At 42.0% G+C, this 14,105-nt stretch overlaps 1 protein-coding gene across 3 annotated transcripts in view; it reads right to left on the bottom strand.

The window, feature by feature from the left end:
• Positions 1–14,105, bottom strand: part of GALNT13 (polypeptide N-acetylgalactosaminyltransferase 13) — a gene marked incomplete at its 3' end in the record, with an annotated part of 101,187 nt that overhangs the window by 26,331 nt on the left and 60,751 nt on the right. For all 3 annotated transcript variants that reach the window (XM_082762978.1, XM_082762977.1, XM_082762979.1), the window contains exon 7: positions 10,420–10,600. In XM_082762978.1, coding sequence (XP_082619104.1) covers positions 10,420–10,600 — 181 coding nt within the window. The remainder of the gene's footprint in view (positions 1–10,419; positions 10,601–14,105) is intronic.

Here is a 14,105-nt window from a genome sequence, read left to right as displayed (position 1 = left end):
GCTGTGCTTTCCACGCTGCTTCTAACAGCTCAGAAAATAACACGTGATGCTGTATGCTTCCAAAATCCAGGGAATTCCGTTTTATACCTCTATCAAAAGCAGACATTCACTGGTAACAAATGCATTTTCTAATTAGCCAAAACATTAATGAAGTTGGCTCTGGAGCGCCTCGATGTCTTATTTCTACTGCCAGGAAAACATGCATAACTCACCAAAAAGCGAAACAACCAAAAAACGTGCTAACTCAAAAAGCAAAGCTAAGAAAACGCACCACCGACAAAATGCCTCTGTCTGAAAGGGTCTTGCACCAATTTGTAAGCAATTTAAGATAAATTGAGGCAGTTGTTTCATGCTATCAAACATGGCATGGAATGAAGATTCCGAGTTTTCCCATGGGAAACCACTACGGGTGGGCAGGCGGCCAGCGGCTGCTTCCCACACCCCACAGAGGGACCAGGCTCCGGTCATCCTTGCACCTCCTGTGCTCCATCACCGCCCCGCTGTTTGCTTTCTTCTGCTCTTTTTCTACATTAGTAACTTGCTATTTTGGTGAGTCTCGAACATGAAGTGCTCTTTGAAGAACATTATTATTTCTTGGACCTTTACCTTTGATCAATCCCAAGCAATGCTGGGGACAAACCCACTCCCAGGGCTGCACAGCCCGTGGGTACACAGGAGGCACTGGGCTGACCCCGCTGTCCTCAGCCCTCCCGCAGCCTCATCGCCTCCTCTCCTGTGTGTGCAGAACACTTTTGGGGGTATGTACACAGACAAGAGTATTTTTTTATGTGAACGGTTTAGAAACAGTGGATAACGCTATAAAGATGAGTATTGTGCAATGCAATCACTTCTAATCTATGTAATGTGTTGTTGTTTTCTTTTTTTCCAGAGAAACTCAATAAGAAAGGACTATTATGATTTGGGTATTCAATATCAGTGCCTGAAAAATTAACAGAAAGAACAAAGTAAAGGTATTTTTTGATGCAGCAGCAGCCGTACTGCTGCTGTCTGCATAAGGCCTGAACAAGATATCACAGAAGACGTTCGTGCATTTGGAGTCAAGGAACAGTTTTGGTGGTTACGAGGGCCTACATTCACTTTTGCCTCGGGCAGAATTCCTGCCTAGCCCACAGCCACGCCTGACCGATCAGGAGGATTTCCATCCCTCACACACGATGTGTGCAGCCCTACAGCTGCACTGACTGCACGATGAGGTCAAGGAAGGAACCCGGAGAGCCCCTTTGGTAATTGTGATGCTAGAAGAGTTGTAATATTTTTTGTACTTGCTTCCTTTTTCCTTCCCTCACTATTTTTACTCTGAGCAGGCTCAGTGCCCAGGCAGGCAGGCTCAGGGCGAGGTGGAACCACTCATCCCATACAGCTCCCTCCAACAGCTCCATCCCAGTGCCAGCACAGCCTGGTCCCAGCACATTGTGCACGAGGGCAGCACACACATCTCCCTTCGGCACCGTGATTCCACGGGTCAAATGAACTTATTTTGGAGTGACTGCTCTCGCAGCTCTGGCAGTCCTTTAGCACTAAAATGCTAAATCGGTAAGGGAAGAGTGAAAATGTTTATCAAGAGCTCTTACTTGCTAAATTGATACCGTCATTATCAACCTAATTATACAATTACACTTGAAAGGAGGATTGCACATCATCTGCTGAGTAAATCTCGGTAAAACACAAGCACTTATCTTGTAATCCCAAATTAAAACTTTAAAGTACTATATTTAAATTCCCTATAATGCCTTAAATAAAGTGCATGAAAAATAATGTAACTTTGCATTTTAGCCTTAATAGACTAGCTAGTATTTGGGAATTGAATACTAACTGATTATTAAGACGATAAGTGGTTTAGCAATGCAGTGAGTGCACAGAGAACCCAAACTATTATGTGCATTATCTTTTTCAGCTGACTGTGCAAATGCAGGCCTATTCTGAGCATATAATTATTTCCGTTCAATGATTAGATACAGTATTTTAATGCATAAATTGACATAACTGCCTACATTTAGAAATACACAGGCTGAGTGGAATGAGATATGCTGGAGCAGCTAGAAAAAGAAGTGAATAATGCTGCTAGGAATACTATGGCAGGTAACTGGAGCAAGCTGAGGAGGCACATATGTGCAAATCTATTTGGGTATACACCTAAATATTTAGGTGTCTTGGAAACAATAAAATAAGATGTACGTTTTGCATATGAGAAAGACAGACACTGGTAGTAGCAAAGAACTAGCCAGAGTGTAACCTTGCACCCTCCAGTTACATCAATTACACTGATACTTTAATGAAAACCACGGAAAATAACACAAAACGGACTACTAAACAGTGATGTGTTAGTATTAAGCTAATAGTTTTTTTTATTAGAGATGCCAAGGAGAGACTGATAGGGAGGGAGAGTGTGGGAACTGGTGAAAACATGAATAAGCAGCACCTTGCTTCGCCGCTTGGTGCTACATTTGGGCACACTCTGCCTCCCTGGCGTGAGGTCAGCCGTCCTGCTTTGGGGGTACTTTGTATTCCAAAGGAGGCAGGAAAGGGCATTTTCTGCATTCAGAAAACTGCACGGATTTGTACTGATTTAGGAGGAAAGTCTCCTCTGCTGGCTCAATTACCCGGCACCATTTTAACCCCGTCAGAAATGAGGCGGGTCTCAGAGTACCGCTGACAGCAATTTGAACGTGGGCCATATGTACGCAGCAGCTCCACTGTTTTTCAGAACAACTTAATCTATTTTCTTCTTCTCTAAGAAAGGGATTTCCTTTAATCCCTTTTGAAGTGTATCTAGTATTTCTGAGACTTTTTTTTTTAACTCTCCTGAATTGAGCTCTTACAGTTTTAGGCTGTAATCACTCTGCAGACTCATAGCTAGGCTCCTGCCAAGTAAAATTCAAAGCTCCTTGTCAAATGCAGTACTTCCACTAAAACAAAAAAGTGCTCCTTACTACAGCTATATTTTGGGATCTTTCAACCTGATGCCAGCTTCACTGAGCAGAGCTTTCGCAGCCCTGGGAGCCCGCTGTAGGCAGAGAGCAGCCACTGCCCGCTGCCAAGCCTGCAGTGCCAGGACAAGAGCTCTGCTTCTCCAGGCACTGAGGCCCCAGCTCACTCCCTGCTTCCTGAGCCTCTGCCAGCATCACCCTGCCTGTCCTTGCAGCTCCCTGCCCTCTTACTTTCTTCAAAGAAGACACCTCTCTCATCTTTTAGAACCAAAGCATAGCAGCACTAAAAAAAAAAAAGAATTTCCTTCCCTAAGCACACGATGCACCTGTCCTTGCACATCTATAAAAATGCACCACGTGACAAATTCAGCCTATTTTTTCAGCCTGAGATATTTTCGACAAAATTTAACCCATAAGGTTTTCCACTGTGTTATTCATTTTTCTTCAATCTGTGTTGGATATGTTAAAAATTCTGGCACCTAACTCACCTGAGCATGAGGCATGAATGAGCAGGCAACACACAGGATGGCCAAATTCAAGGGTAGCAGAAAAAGAAGATTTTATTCTTATCCACACACAGCTTCTACAAAGATAAGGGAAGGCAGCAGTTTTAAATATACGTAAGACCACAAAAAATTTTAGATGGGCTCTCCTGTAGTGGAGTTAGCTATATTTTTAATAGTAGACAGCCTCCAGAAAACAATTCATAACTTGATTAATCAAGACTTTTACCTCCAACTGTAATTACCAGGTGTGCACCCTCATTATGCTGAGAGATATATTTAACACAATGCCACTGTCAGCAACCATCGGTTCCTCTTTCTCCGAGTACATAATCTGAAAATTCAAACCAGCCAGGTCCCAGAGGAGAGCTGGGGAGATGAGTGTGTGCTGATAGATAATAGCTTCAGAGACCTAATTACTAAAATGCAACTTGCTTTGTTCTCTACCAGAATTATCTGGAGATCTGCATATTTCAGATTAATAACCTAAAGAAAATGTATGTCGGACAAAAGGATAAAAAAGAAGTTTAACAATATTGGGAACACTTTCTGACATCTAGCAATGACCTATAAAAAAAATCTTCTATTTCCTAGGATTTTTGTTAAGATTGTTTTTAGTTAAAATGTTATTGTTAACTTTTGTTAAATTTCATAAAATATACTTCTTTATTTGCTTCTTAATCCTGAAAAACATTATGACCATATTTTGAGAATTTATAAATTATATTCTTAAATGACTTTTTAAAAATCTGAAAATATGAAGGACAGAAATACTGAAATTCCTCCCAGTCACTGAAATAGCAGCAGTCATTAAATTCTGAATTAAACAAATCTTGTCCTGCCAGCATCCCCATATGACTGACCTAATTTCATTCTTCTCTTCTAATAAAATTTTGTAGGTTCTCTGTTTGAATTTTTTATCGAAATCTTGTGCAAATATGCAAATGCACAACTGTGCAAAGAAGAGAGAGGACATTGAGCAGCACCAAATTTCTGCTGCTTGCTCACTTCAGATGCACACGGCAATTTTCTTCATAGAAAGATAAGCCAGCTTAAAAACAAATACAGAAAGTGTATTGGAATTTTGCCCTAACTTTTCTAAAAAAAAAAAAAAAAAGAAAAAGAAAAAAAGAAAGAAGCAGCTTCATTAAAAATTGTTGTGAGAAAAAACAAGTATTTTTGTCCTGGATTGGCTCTGCTGCTGTGCCTACACCTGAGGATTGCAGAGAGCACTCTGGAGCAGCTCGCCACAGCTGAGCTCATGCATTTGGAGGGGGGATGCCTGTCCCACAGGATGCTTATCAGCAAGGAACATGCAAAAATACAGAGGAGATTAAAAAGTAAAGTTCATCAGGTGGACTGGGGAGGAGCTGGCAATCAGGGAAGGAGCAGCAATCGGGGGGGAACCACCACCAGGACAGCCAACGCACCGCACAACTCGGCAGGTGGGATAATCTCCCGGCCTGGCTCTGAGGGGAGATGAAGAGGGGTGATAGGGTGTTCATTTATGGGCTTGTGAGCTTCTCCTCGGTGACTGGGTCAGGGCTCTTCAACGGATGCCCTGGCACAGTCCTAACACCATGCTGAAATCACCAGTTTCTGCAGGCACATACATGTTCCTCCCCAGGCAGCATGACCCACGTGTACTTCAAGGCTGGCCTGCTCGAGGGAGGGGGACATGAGCTGGGTCTGGGCTGAACTCAGTCTCCAAACATCCCGGGGTGCAGAGCCAACATCCCCTTCCCACACTGTCCCACACCCCCAGCTGAATTGCTGAGGGCTTCTTTTAATTTTCCATCTTATTAGCTTCACCTCTTTTCCCATGGGAACTGCATTTTTAGAGCCATCTCAGCACCCCACTGCCACAAAAGAAATGGCAAAGAAGCCCAGCCCTGTGCCGACCCCGGGGAAATGTTGACGGGGGAATTGACAGAGAAATGTCTTCCCCAGGTGGAGGGAGGAAAACGCTGCCTCCTCCAGCGGCACTGCGGTGTTTGCAACGCGTGCTGTCCCCCTAGCTGACAGGCTGCTGAAAAATGGCTCGTTAAAGATAGCCTTGCATTTAGAGCTGTGCTTAGAAGCCTAAATTAAAATGGCCTACGGCAAGAACTGATCTTTTCAATGGGAAAAGGGATGTCTTTTCACTTCCAAAACCAGCTGATGAAATTCAGGCTGGGAAGCCTAATATCGGGCATCCAAGTTAAAAAATGGTGCTGACAAGTCTCCCCCGCTGCTTGCTGAAACCCAGCAAATTGTAAAGGTAGCTGCAAAACTGGCTGTCCAAAGTCACTGCGGAAGCTCCTCTCTAATATAATAGAAAATAATCTGTTAGCCCTGTCCAAGACACGACTTCTAATTGGGAAACTTCAAAATGCACATTCATTTGACCTCTTACACGGCAGGCACTTTTCTAGACAGAGCTTCACAATGGCTTCTGTTGCCAGAGGTGTCTGCATGCTTCCAAACTTTCAAATTGGGCATTTTCCACCAGCCGAACAGCAGGATAGCAGTGAGCTCAGAAGATGATATGTCGATACTCACCCCACTCCCAAACCCTGAGAGCATCCCCTTGGCTCCGGGACATAAAGCACCCAGCGGTGCCGCTCCAGCAGCCCTGTGCAGGCAGCTCCGGGCGGGCACCAGCAGCAGGAAGGATTATGGGCTTGACTTGTATCGCCCGGCACATTCCTCATATCCACTTCCAAAACTAAATCCCCTATTTAAACTACTTAAATCTACGCAGGGATGGCTTTGAGGTACAATTCATACGGCCCTCTGCAATGTGCATGCTCTGATAGATGGAAATAGGTATTGCTTATCGCCATTCCGTGTAGCCCTCCTGTAACAATATATTCTGAAAATCAAATTTATATCTCTGCTTTCGACTGTCCCACATTTTTAAGCCCTCAAAGTGAGGTAATTCAGCCACCTGGCTTACAGAGTTCAGAAATCACATTTCTGGCAGTTTATATACTGCAGCTTATGTACCACTTTTCATAGCATTGAAAAGCATTTATTTTTTCAGCAGGCATTGCTTCACTGTTGTACCTTGACCCAAACAAAACACTAAGAAGCACCTGTGAATTCACTTGGCATCTGACCTTCTCAGCTGCCTGCATTTGCCCCCAGACCCTACTAACCACTAAAATCCATTTTTTCCCCTAACTTATTTGCTTCCTACAAATGTTGTGTTATCCTCCAGAAAATATTTGATAAAGTTCAATTTCCAGACAAGTATTTAAAACCTTGTATACGATCTGTGCACCCCAAAACACTGCAGGTCTCATTCCTGGCAGTGTTGATGGCCAAAGGGTGGCACAGAGAGCCTGAGCACACAGTGAAAGGCACAGTGCTCTTACTGGAGGTGGTACTATAAAGATGGCAACAAACACGTCCACTTTCCCGAGCTGTATTTCCTTTAAATTGGTTGGTTCCAAATTACTGCATTCTGCTGGAGCTTTGACACATCAAATCATCAAAAGAGCAGAACAGGAAAAATCTTCTGCAGATGTGCTGGAGAAATAGTCAAGCCTGTCACGCGTAGACTTAAATCAGACTTTTTTCCATGTCCTTTTTATTTTAATTTCTGCAGCCAAACCTAACCTTTTGCTCAGCACTAAATTATTCACTCAACTCAGAATACCTCAGTAGAAGCTCTCTGGAAACAACGTATTAAAAAAATCATTGCCTACTGGGGGAGTCCTGCTGTAATCAAATGGACCCTTGCTTAGAAGATCCCAAAACCAAAAGAAAAGAAATGAGAGAGAGGAGAAAAGAAAAACAAAAAGCAAAAAGCTGTTCCAATCCAGGATATTTAGTCTTGCATTTAGGAAACTTAAAATTAAAATACAGAAAATTTTGATGTATTTCTTAGCTGAAATCTGAACACATTTAAAAAAAAAAAAAAAAAAAAAGGAAAAGAAAAGAAAAGAAAAGAAACTACCCATCAGCAATTTCACCTTGCACTCTTCTGGAAACTGGAATTTTTGCATTTCTTTACCATGAATATCACTATTCTAGTCACATTTATATGTATTTTCATAAAATCTCATTTAAAATGTATTGTATTTTAAATAGCCCTTAGTACAGTATTTCTGGAGCTTCAGCTTACCTAAATGCTTTAAAGCAGCTAACTCGAAAACCTACTGCCACGGCAGACCCTAGAAGCACGTAGTGCCAGCCCCCTGGATGCAATGGATTGTCAGCATTTGCATGCCTTAGACTCATAAGAAAAAGTACGCTTTCAGGATAAATTATTAGAAAAGCATTTATGCAGAAATACAATGGGAATCTGGTATTATTGAGACTGCACAAAACCAGAACTTAATAAAAGACGACTCAACAAAAGAACGGCTAATCCCATGAGATAACATTTATGGTTTGAACTCTATTGCATTGTATATCGGGTTTGAATTCACTTCTACATCATCTTAGACACCCATTTCTCAGCGTGGGTTTTTTTTTTTTTTCCTTTTTTTTTTCTTTCCTCTTGTAGAAGGATAGAAACCAATTACATTAGTAGCAGCCAAATTTTCCATCACGTACTCTATTCTTTCAGCTTTAATTGGGTAGATACAAGTACCAATTATAAAGGGAGACGATCCTGCCTATTTCACACACGGTTCAATTTCCCTAGTTAAGGAGATTCCATCAGTGCACTCGCTTTTCACTCGCGTTGTGTGAACCCTCTGCATTTTGTTAAATTGCTGAAACCTGTAGTGCCCTTCCATGAGGGGTGGCACGGGGGCAGATGCCTGCCCAGTGCTCCAAGTGATGACAAAACACCGGTAGCATTAAGAACAGGTCTGGTCCTCCAGACTGAGAGCCACTCATCCTCATTGTGACGAACCACAAAATGATTGGGGTTGGAAGGGACCTTAAAGCCCATCCAGTTCCAGCCCCCTGCCTTGGGCAGAGGCACCCCACTACACCAGGCTGCCCCCAGCCCCATCCAGCCTGGCCTTGAGCCGGCACAGCAGAAGATGCAAATACTGAGAGGAGACTTCAAAAGGAGTGAGGAAAACCTGCCTTGTGATGCAGCAGCCTTTCCTACTATGCTGCCAGATGGGAGGCAGAGCTTACAAACACTTCTCCAAAACACTCAGTACCAACCCAACCTTCATTTGATGGCAACCAGTTTGGTGTCGTGCTTCCCTTTGGTTTCATGCTTCCATCTCTTGCCTGCATACACGTTTACACATGGCTATATTTAGTGCACATAAAGGTGCAGATATTTATATCTTTTTTACACCGTTAGCAAGGCACCTGACTTGTGCATAGACTTCTTTTTTTTTTTTTTTTTTTTTTTTTTAATATTTTCAATTCTTTGGCTTGATAAAGGTTTTCCAGGACAGGCTGAGAATATTTTATGAGCGCATGCTGTGACAGCCACAGGACACTTGTGATAGCCCATTCAGAAACGAAGAGTTTTCAGACATCACAGCTGATGATTACATGTTGGCACCCGATGATTGACTGAGATGTCATGAAGCCCTGGAAAATCAAAGCACCAAAACAGCTTGTGGGAACAAGCAGGCTTACAGCCTGAATGTGCTGAGGTATAATGACAGTAAATTGTGCTGGAGATGAAACACAAAACTTATGGAGATAATAATATGGTCCGGGGTTTACTTCTTGGTGACAGTGAAAATGTAAACTGATTCTGTTGCTACAGAATTTTAATTGGAAGAAAGTTTAAACATGGAAGAATGGGAAGATTACCCCAGAACACAAAATAAGAATAGCTTATATGATCTACAACTGCCCTCTATCACAAACATTTTAGATAATGGTTTATAAATATTATAAAAAATAAATATCTGATTTTCGTATATGAAGACTTTATATATTCTGGCTTTTAAACTGAAACGATTCAGTATTTATTCACTTCAGAATTTTGTGGTACCAGTAAAACTGTCTAGAGTGGAAAAAAAATACCCAGTTTTCCTTTTTATAAATAAATCTCTAAAACAAAGATAATATTATAGAGTATATTAATATTATTTATTTTTTCATTTATTTCAGCCAAATCAAATTACATAAAACTATTGATCTTGACTTAGGAGAGACATCCTTCTCAGAGGGAGACATCAGAGACCCAGAGACTGATGAAACCTTCACGTCCCACTTCATATTTAAGGGCTCCACTCCATTCAGCTCACTCATATGGAGGCCTTACTTATCTTTAGGTAAAAACATCCCCAGGTTTGATACATCAACATTAGGTTATTTCATCATAATACTTACCCACAATATAGCCCTTAACAACTGTTGGAAGATCGAATAGGAAGATCTGCTTTATCATATGTAATTGTATGTGTGATGTATGTGACTATAGCTGTACATAATTTGCATGCTCTGGGCATCATACTAAGATAAATGAAAATCAGTTACACAGGGAAGAAAAATCTATTTAAATGCTTCTCCTCAGAACTGATATTTGGTAATGGGGAACCAGGAAGACATAGTGAAAATACTTCATGGCACTTTGATCCCTGCACTGCAAAAGGGCTCCTGTGCAGTGACCCTGAGCATCACTGCTGTCCCTCCCACTGACATCTCCTGAAGGGACCTTCAGGGATTATAAAAGCAAAAGGACAATCTGGCCAAATTCTGTGTTTCTTAGACCAAATAGCGGACAAAGAGCTTTCCCACTTGGTTTCAAACTGGTAAGATACGAATCATTCTCAAAAGAAATCCTCATAATCTTCAGAAGGAGCGCCTCCTTAGCTAGTATTCTTACCTTGGGAACAGGAGATAGGCTTTGGCACATGGAAAGAACACTCCCTTGAATTCTGAAAGCCCCTTGCTGCCATGTCATATATAACTTTTGCTACATACACATGTACACGTGTACACTTACCTATATGCAACTCATATTGACATTTTCCTTTTTTTTGGACAAAAAAAATCCTTTTTTGGACAACTTTACATATCATTCATTATACAACAAGAAAATAATTTCTTACCTGGGGATATTATATAGAAGAAATCTTTGAACTCATCCATCCAGACCTCTGCCAGTCGCCTGTTGTTCTTGTTGATGACGTGCCCCGTGCCACCAGGGAAGGTGTAAGGTGTTGCTTTGCGGAAAACGTGGCCAACATGCGAGCAGGTGACGATCTCGAGGGAGCCACCACACTGCCAAATCTGAAATCAAAACATGCAGAAAACGTTGACTAAAACCAATACAAAAAATGTCAAGTTTACAGCAGGAAGGACTCTAACAGGTTAGCAGTTATCTCCTGATTTATTTCCCCGGGTCACAGTTCAACAGGGAATTTCAAACAAAATATTAAATAGACAGCAGGGGCACAATTTGTGATAGCAATCAAAGTTCACGGACTTTTGCTACACCGTGAAAGCATTTGGGAATGGCACACTTGGTTACATGATCTAGTGGGTGGTGCCCCTGCCTATGGCCAGGGGGCTGGAACTAGATGATCTTTAAGGTTCCTTCCAGCCCAAGCCATTCTGTGATTCTGTGAACATAAATATACACGAATCTGAGCCTGAGGAAGGTGTAATCCTGTAATGGATGGTTAAGTGTAGGGTACAGATGTTATCTGTGTATTTAAGTTTTGCAGGAATACACAATACTTTAAGAAACAGAGCAGAACTTTTAATCGTGTATCCATTCACATACATGTATTTTTAAAGCAAAATTATGTTCATGGCCACCCAAAAAGATAGACAAAGAAGAGAATTTGATGGCTTCAAGTTGTGAATTCTCCCTTTCCTCTGCTGGAGCCCAGACCTACATTCTGAGTAAGCTCAGTGCCTTCAGTGTGACTGCCCAAAAATAAGCAATCATTTAATCCTGGACTTCAGCACCCTGCTGTTAAATGAAGTAACATATTTTTCTGGCAGCTCGCTGGAGTCTTGGTATGATACACATCAGCTGGTGCATTACCTGCAATCTGTTCTGCAATATCCCGTCTTTCTAGGCTCTGGAAAGAACTAGGGAAGGAATTGCAGAAAGCTGCAGGTCCAGCTTTGCAGAACTAGAGGCATAACACGGGCAGCTGGGTCTTGGTGTGTACAACAGGGACAAATGAAGATTTCCACTGGATGCCAGCAGGGTTGCAAAACCTTGTTGCTCTGCCAGACAACGTCGATTCCTTGAGGTTCGCTCTGCACCAAGGTTTGTTGACATTTTTTGGCATCAACAAAGGTTATTACCAACTGCCCGGTTCACTATTTAGGCTCATCCCACCCTTCACTTTACTCTCCGCCTAAGCAGAGAGCTGGACCAAAATTTCCAGTACCTCCTCCTAATAAAAAGCAGAGTTTAAGAACCATTTGGTGTCTTAAGAAGGCTGGTACAGGCTTGTAATTAGAGCTCCTTGACACAGACATAACAGTTACCATAGTAACTTAATGCAGATTTTATTTAATTAGGGCTAGATCCTTTTATATAATTTCATTAGTATGCTAAGTGATGTACTCCGCTGGGATAAGCAATGACAACATCAAAATATTCTTGTGTTTAACATCTCGTGTTTTGCAGCTCAGTGACAACCAGTCAGTTCAGGTGAAACTTCAAGTTGATGGATTCCGAGGAACATACGGCTGCCCCAAAAAAGGGAATGCATTAAAACCAAAATACACGCTGCTAACCTACCACAGCACCACGGCACTCACCCTCCAGACAGGCCAGGAACGAGCACAAACAGCTGTGGGTGCACTTTAACCCCCTGTCCCTGCCTGAGGATCGGCGTTCCCGCAGGTCCCCCCAGCGCCCTCCTCGGCAGGAAATTCCTCCCACGCTAACACATTAAAACGTGTGTTCCTCTAGGCTTTTAAAGCACATTTTTGGCTGCCCTCGGTACAATCTGCTATTTATTACAGTTGCCATAGGAATGCCGATAAACCTGCACGGTGTTCAGAAGAGGAGGCCTTCCATCTTTTCAATATTAAGAAGAAAAACCTTTCCTGAATGCTCACTGGTGAAATAATGACTACTTTCCAGAAGTTCCTATATAACAGCTGGAGACTGTGGGATTGTATAGATCTGAGCACAATATAGGCAAGATTTACGATGGTATACATTTGATCACACTTCGTCGCAAGTACCTTGAGTACCAAAACTGTCCCTAACGCTTTGACATCAAGGAGCTACTTGTGGACACCACCTCAGGTCAGGTATCCAATTCCTATCCAATTCCTGACCACAAATATTTTGGTACACGACTGATGTATGGCATTTAAATAAAAACGAAAAAAAAAAGTTATAATTCTAATTTTCATACTAAACTATTCATAAACTGGTTGTTGTCACGTCATCATTTTTGAGACGCCTTCCTCCCGCTATGAGTCTGAAAATTTAAACAGCCTTAAAAATTCATCACTAAGGTTCTTTCTTCCCTTGGAAATTTCCAGCTCATGAGCTCTTGCCTCACAACTGCTGTCTCCATCACTGCATCCTCGCTGCAGGACCTCTCTCCTCCTGTACCCAGTTCACAATCTCCATCTTCTCCTTACACGGCAGATAATTTCCAGAGTGCCACTTGTTGAAATGTGTCAGAGAAGAGAGGAGCTGCCACATAGCCTTGGTCTGGAAAACAAGCTGTCAAACCCACAGCATTTTGTAATTTAGCTTCTACAAATCCATGCCAGACTAATCTGTTTTCTACTTATCTTTTGGCTTACAAATATTAATTCCTTCAAAATTTGTGGTAAGACACTGCACACTATGGAATTAAACCTATGGCTCATATGTGCCCACATAATTTATCCTTTTTAAATATGGGCGTTAATTATTTAAAACTACCTTTGTTTTCATAGACCTTTGAAAGTCATCCCTATTATTGCACAAAATGAGTGCATTAAGCTCCATCAGATTGCTTTCTGTTCAGCCTGCTGTCAGGATTTTTTTTTCCCTTCCATCAGTTTTGAACACCAAGGTAAAGTCATTTCCCACAAATCTCAGCACCTGTCAGTCACGAATGTTTAAGGCTACTAACAATCATTTGTATGCAAATAAAAATTACACCGAGGCTTTACTCCAAATATTAAAACAAGTAGAAAAAAAAATACAATCCTGTGGCTTAGTTTAGGTTTTGCTTATTTTTTGGGTGGCTGGAGTACTTATTATCTACATACAACCAGGAATGAACCACCACACATGCCTAGTATTCCTTTGTGGGTGCATCTCAGCAGCACGTTTACAGCAGCTCCGGGCCCAGCTTCCCCTTGCTGCCCTGTCCTTCGATGCCAGTGGAGCTGGGGCCCGCCAGGTGCTGGCACAGCTGCTGCAGCAGAAAACCTGCACGGCGCCGGCTGCTGCGCCACCGCTCGCTGCCTCCCTCCTGGGAGCGGGGCTTCCTTGCAACTTCCTTCCATGGCAGAACATGTAAAACTAACCCCGCAGGAGATAGGCTGCTTTTTGGGGTTGGGATTAAAAAAAAAAAAAAACTAAAAATTTCAGGCTAAAAAGATTTTAAGCATTTGTTTTTGTTGTTCCTATGCTAATGATTTTACTTACTTCATATTAGGAAATAAATATTTACTTACACAAGGGGGATTTTTTGGATTCATTTCTGAATGTGTGCTCATTGATGATGGTATTAGATTAAACCGACCTTGTATATTCATAGATCGAAGCTATGGCAAAAATCCCCAGTGATTTCTGCAGTCAGAAAGTAAGTTAACA

The sequence above is a fragment of the Aythya marila genome (genome assembly GCF_965140915.1).
Source record: "Aythya marila genome assembly, chromosome: 6".
NCBI classification, from domain to species: domain Eukaryota; kingdom Metazoa; phylum Chordata; class Aves; order Anseriformes; family Anatidae; genus Aythya; species Aythya marila.
Note: the sequence above shows the minus strand (reverse complement) of the source record. Positions and strands in the feature narration are given on the sequence as shown.